Source organism: Octopus bimaculoides, chromosome 8, assembly GCF_001194135.2.
Source record: "Octopus bimaculoides isolate UCB-OBI-ISO-001 chromosome 8, ASM119413v2, whole genome shotgun sequence".
In the NCBI taxonomy this organism is placed as follows: domain Eukaryota; kingdom Metazoa; phylum Mollusca; class Cephalopoda; order Octopoda; family Octopodidae; genus Octopus; species Octopus bimaculoides.
The window spans coordinates 30,601,458-30,607,493 of NC_068988.1; the positions used below are offsets into that span (position 1 = coordinate 30,601,458).

General features: G+C 33.7%; 1 protein-coding gene across 2 annotated transcripts in view; it reads right to left on the minus strand.

The window, feature by feature from the left end:
* Positions 1 to 2,482: 2,482 nt before the first annotated feature.
* The window catches only part of LOC106881283 (uncharacterized), a 35,899-nt gene continuing 32,345 nt past the window's right edge, over positions 2,483 to 6,036 (minus strand). Inside the window, exons 7-8 of one of the 2 annotated variants that reach the window (XM_014931614.2) lie at positions 5,167 to 5,346; positions 2,483 to 3,264 (exon numbers count right to left, since the gene is read on the minus strand). In XM_014931614.2, the coding sequence (XP_014787100.1) occupies positions 3,038 to 3,264; positions 5,167 to 5,346 (407 nt within the window). In that variant the 3' untranslated portion in view covers positions 2,483 to 3,037. Of the gene's footprint in view, positions 3,265 to 4,133; positions 4,440 to 5,166; positions 5,347 to 6,036 lie in introns of those variants that run through there. The other variant, XM_052970035.1, reaches the window with a different exon arrangement.

Here is a 6,036-nt window from a genome sequence, read left to right on the forward strand (position 1 = left end):
TATATATATCCTTGTGGTTTAGTGGCATGGAGTAAAGCAGGTCTTGCTGTCCACTCAAGAAAATACATCGTAAATGAGCCGCAAGCACTCAAGCAAACTGAGCCCTCAACTTGTTCCATTTGCCAGTTCATCGTAAGGGTGTTGCTTAACCATGAAGCCACTATCTATATATACGTCTATATAGATAGACGTATGTATATATGTCTATCTATATACGTTAGAACACTTGTATATAGATAGACATATTAATTATCTGATCTTGCATAGTGTAGTCTTCAGCTCTGATGATGGGAGAACGCTGACTAAGAAATAGTATAAGAATCTTCTGATGAAACTAAAAGAGCTGTGATTCAAAGAAAAATGTATGGAGGGGAAACAGCTTGAGCCTGAATGCGTAAAATCAACGTTTCGTACGGGTAGGTTGATTTACAGATCACTAAGTGAAGGCAGTGTATTTCAGCAGTGCTTATTTTACGAGGACCTGACAGATATTTGAATATTATTTCATCACAGCTTTGAAACCTACTCAATGAATAACATGAAGATGTGCACATCGTAGTATAGTAATGAGATTCTTCCGCCCAGCTATACTTTATCAAAGCGGGTAAAACAGTTATGTCCCTTGAATGAAATTTTGGTTTGTGAATGATCTCCCTTAACATGTTTTTCCCGTTAAAATTTGGGTTCCTTTCCTATTATTATTATTATCGATATTTATTGTTTTATCTGCGTTGCTGTAACCTTCTGCGGAAGATTGACGCATCAGTACTTCGAACAAACACCTTCGTTTTAAAGAGAAATATTTCAATGCTAAATTGATAAAAAATATTTAAGTAACGAAATACAAATACCGTTACGTTTCATGCATAATTTTGCTTTTATATTTTTCGGAAAGCATATGATAACGATATTAATAATCAAAATATAGCATTGATGCTTAAAAAGAAATGTAAAGAAACCTCAAAACATTTGGTTAATGTTTACAAAATAGTTGTGCTTATATGAAAATTACTCGGCCACTGAACAAATGTTTGTTGAGAAAATTGTTTCAAAAATTTAAATAATCGGTTCTGTAAAGATTTTTCAAAAGAAGTTACACTACGTGGAAGCAATATACAAGCTGAATCCTCAGAATTCAAATTCCAGTATATGCGATTTACGAATTTACGGCAACTGGTTTTTTTTATTTTTACTATGAACGTGTAGTGACGTCATATGGCGCCAAAGGTACAGTCGCTATTGCTGTGTTTTTGTCCACGCATGCGTGGAGTTCGACATCTAAACGTTCCCGCTTTTTTCACTCTCTTTTCTCGGTCGGCCGGCTGTGAGCATGGACGTGTCGGGCTGTCTCTCCATCATTTCAGCTCTGGGGACGGCTCACATCAACATTCCAACGTCTCAGCAACCAAGATTAAAGCTGCCTATTTTCCTACATAAATAAATATTGTTGTGTTGATAGTTCAGAGTTCTGCGTTCCGTTTATTCCGAATTTAATATAGGAAAGCAGGTGTACACCTAATGGTGTATAACCACTTTCCTAAAAACATATCACTGTTAGTAGTTGAAGCTGAAAGAGCATCAGCAGAATTAATACGAACGTTTTAAGTAGAACTTTCACCAAAACTGATGAGTCGTCCAGTTCTTTAGATGAAGCGACTTAATCTTAGGTTTAAGACTGCGAGCTAATAGAATCGTTAGTATGCCGGGCAAAATGCTTAGCGGTTTTTCGTCCGTCTTTACGTTCAAATTCTGCCGAGATCGATTTTGCCTTCCATCGTTTCAGGGTTGATAACTTAAGTACCAGTGAAACACTGGAGTCGATGTGATCGCCATACACACTCCACACAGTAACGAAAAAAATAATTTTCCTGTCACCCAGAACTACAACATTAAAAAAAAAAAAAAAAAAAAAAAAAAAAAAAAAAAAAAAAAAAAAAATCAATGCCTGGAACACGAGTTATGAGTTCAAACCCTACCAGTGGTAATATATGATGTTTTTATGCACATCACTTAATTCTGTCCAATGCATTTATTTTATATGAATAACAGAAACCTCTTCAATTTCAGGACTGAAATAATTAGCTTTATAACAAGCTTCCAGTTGTAAGAGAAAATAGAGACACCAATAATTTATGTAAAATATCTCATCATCATCACTATCATCATCATTTAATGTCTGTTTTCCGTGATGGCATGGGTTGGATGGTTTGATTGAGGACTGGTAAGCCGGGAGGCTGCACAAGGCTGCAGTCTGATATGGCAAGGTTTCTACAGCTGGATGCCCTTCATAACACCAACCACTCTGAGAGTGCATTTGAAAAAATTTTACCATACAAACAATTGGTTTCACTTATAGAAACAAGGTACAAATTCATGCAACTGAGTGAAACCCCAGCATATGACTAGTACTTTGGGTACAAAGTTTACTCAGGAAAATTTCACCCCAGAACAGAAAAGGTTATTACAAAATAAACTCAAGACATTTTGTCCAAGTCCCTAATGTTTTATTTCACTCCATCATGTTAATCCTTCACCATATTGAGTGACATTGATTTAAGAAAATATCAAAAAAATAATTACTGTAATTGATGGCATAAAAAGCTTACAGGTATATTAGATGCACTTCAGTTGCAGTTGCACATATCCAGGAAAATTAGTATTTAGTGCATTAAACCTTAGAGGGATGTGAGGGGATTTTTTAAAGGCATTTTTTGAAAATAAAAAAAAAGTGTCTTATATGTCATCAGATTTGGTGTCATCTTCACCAAAAGTCCCTCAAAAATATATTTCTTGATCTCTGGCTTTTATCACAGTTATTTAACCTTAACCCCAGTTTGGTCATAATTTCAATTAGAAATAACGGTTTAAAGGAATTTAAAGAATACACATAAATATGAAAGAATTATACTGTCTTAGTTGGAAGACTAGTCATGATTTTAACATGCATGTATATATGTATATAGTATGTACATATGTACTTATATATATGAACATATATGTGTTTGTCTGAGCATGAGTATGTATATCTTAAATCAATCTAGTTGTACATGCCATTGACCAAATAATCTATTCTAGAATAATGTCGTTTCTGCCAGCCATCGATTATTTTTTTGCTGATGACAACAATTACTGCAACAAAGAGAAGAGTTCCGACTGATAAAGTCCCGATTAGAACAGTTATCATTAGTGTATTATTTGAATCTGCTTCATTTTTCAAATAAGTTTCTTGTTTGGAGAAAGTGACATTTTGGTTGAGGTTAGAATCTGCAGAGTAAAAAAAAAAAAAAAAAAAGCAATATTTGAGTATATAAAATGTGAGCAGAATAAATCAAAAGAGAAATTTAATGACAAATAATAATTATAAAAATAAAGAGACAACCAAAAGACAATTACAGGGAATAAAAGTTACAAATTGAAAAGTAAATAAAGTATAAAGTATTGCTTTTCTTAAAATCAAAAAATCATCATGTAAAGTTGACATTATTTACATTTGATGGATATTTGTCCTTATCTTGTTTGTTTTTGACACAACATTTCGGCTGATATACCCTCCAGCCTTCATCAGGTGTCTTGGGGAAATTTCGAACCTAGGTTCTCATTCTTAAGGTATTTTTCGATGTTGTTATTATTATTATTATTATTATTATATGCCCACGGGCATATGGCATGGTGGTTAAGAGCACAAGCTACTAACCCCAAGATTCCGAGTTCGATTCCAAGTGGTGACCTGAATAATAATAATAATAATAATAATAACAACATTGAAAAATACACCTTAGGAACGAGAACCCAGGTTCGAAATTTCCCCAAGACACCTGATGAAGGCTGGCGGGTATATCAGCCGAAACGTTGTGTGAACAACAAACAAAATGAGGACAAATATCTGTCAAATGTAAATAATGTACATAATTCCTCATCTCTTAAATATAGAACTGTATTATGTAAAGTTGACTTTAAAACATTTATAATATCAAATGAAATATCAAAGCCATCTGTGTCACACTTGATGTATATACTTAGTTGATAGGCCAACTGCTGCAGAAATAACATCTCTGATGGACTTGCTGTGTTAAAAACACAATATCAAACAAAAAAGACAACAACAAATAATCATAGCATTTATTTTTATCTTGGGCTCAGGCCAATAATTTATTAAAGTTATTAGAGTGTTAGATAACATGCTTTGCATTATTTGTTTTGGATTGTTTATGCTCTGAGCTCAAACCCCAATAGGGTAAACTCCACATTTCCTCCTTCTGAGGGTCAATAAATGCAATAATAGTTCCAGGCTGGATTGTTGGAATTGCCAGAGTATTGGACAAAATGCCTTGTAGTATTAGTTCCAGTTCTTTGCATTCTGAGCTCAAATTTTACCTCCTATCATTGGCCCTCTTTTGACAGGGAACAGAGTTTTTGGAATCTAATTGACAATGATAGGCCTGAAATGTGAGATAGAATGATGTGTTGCTTAGAATTATATATTCATTACATCAATAGACATGACTGTAAAATGCTAGCCTGAATTAGGATCAGGATAAAAGTTAGATCAGTTTCATTTTAACATTCCATGAAACATTAATAGTAAAATCAACCCCAGCAGCATCTGAACTGAGAACTTTAAAAATAGATACTGGCATGACTGTGTGGTAAGAAGTTTGCTTCCCAACCACATGATGCTGGGTTCAGTTCCACTGTATGACACCTTGGGCATGTGTCTTCTATTATAGCTGTGAGCTGACTAAAACCTTGTGAGTGGATTCGGTAGAAGGAAATTGAAAGATGTTGTGTGTGTGTTTGAGTGTGTGTGTGTGTGTGTGTGTGTATGTATACAGACACACACACACACACACACATATATATATATATATATATATATATATATATATATATATGCAATATGAGTGAGTATGGCCATAATCTAATGAGTGAAACAAGGAAAAGATATAAAAGGCAAGTGCCACAAGAAATTTTGTCCAATACTCTACCGGTTCCCCAATCCACTGTCATTAGTAAACATGCTGTTAAATTGAGGAAATGGTTACATTGAAAAGACTCAAGGGAGAAATGGTCACCCCCGAGGGTTACCTACCTCCTTACACAAGAGCTCCAACCATTAAAATCTTAATGAATGGATACTACATTATAGAATGAATAATAGATACCAACCTATTGTAGAGTTTATGGTGTTATTACTCTGAAAAAATGTGGTATTCTCCTCTACTGTTACGTTCATATATTTATCGTTTGTTGAATTTGGATAAGAATAAGTACTTGTGTAATTCACAATATCACTTTCATTCATTGTAAGTATAGTTGTTGTTGTATAGAAACTTTCAGTAGAATCATCTGGTTGGAAACAGAGATAAAAGAGATAAATATTTGATCTTCGAGTAGTTCCCTGAGTCTATGTTTGAGAGAGAAAATGCTTGTGGAAAAATCAAGGATGAATTATTGAGAAGGAATGTGTGCTGTCGTTTTTGCTTCAGACATTTTTGGAATACACAGTATTTCAAAAGTTGTGAGTTGCAGTTACGGAAGCTGACAGCAATGCAGAGTGAAGATTAAATATTAAAAAAATAACATTAACAAAGAGATTGAAACAATGAACAGAAATATTAAACGTTTCAATATGTAATTGGTCCTCATACTTTGAGTGAAAATCTCTTTTACAAAATCTTTAAAAATGAGAAGGAGAAAGAGAGACAGAGTTATCTATGCATTTTGTTGGATATCAGAACCTTGTGTGTCATATTAGAATTACTGCAGGATAATTTCTATATTGTTGTTATTGTTATTTATTATATTTAATGTTTTATCTGCATTGATGTTACCTTCTATAACACACTGATATCACACACACACACACACACACACACAGCAATGAGCAGAAAGTGAAGATAACATGGGCGTGTGGACAAGTTATAGCAAATGTATTAGTGTAATGCTATAAAAAAAGGAAAGAGTCTTGACATTTTGGACATTAGTCCTTCATCTGAAGAAAATTAGAAAAGAAAGAATGATAAAAGTTATATATAT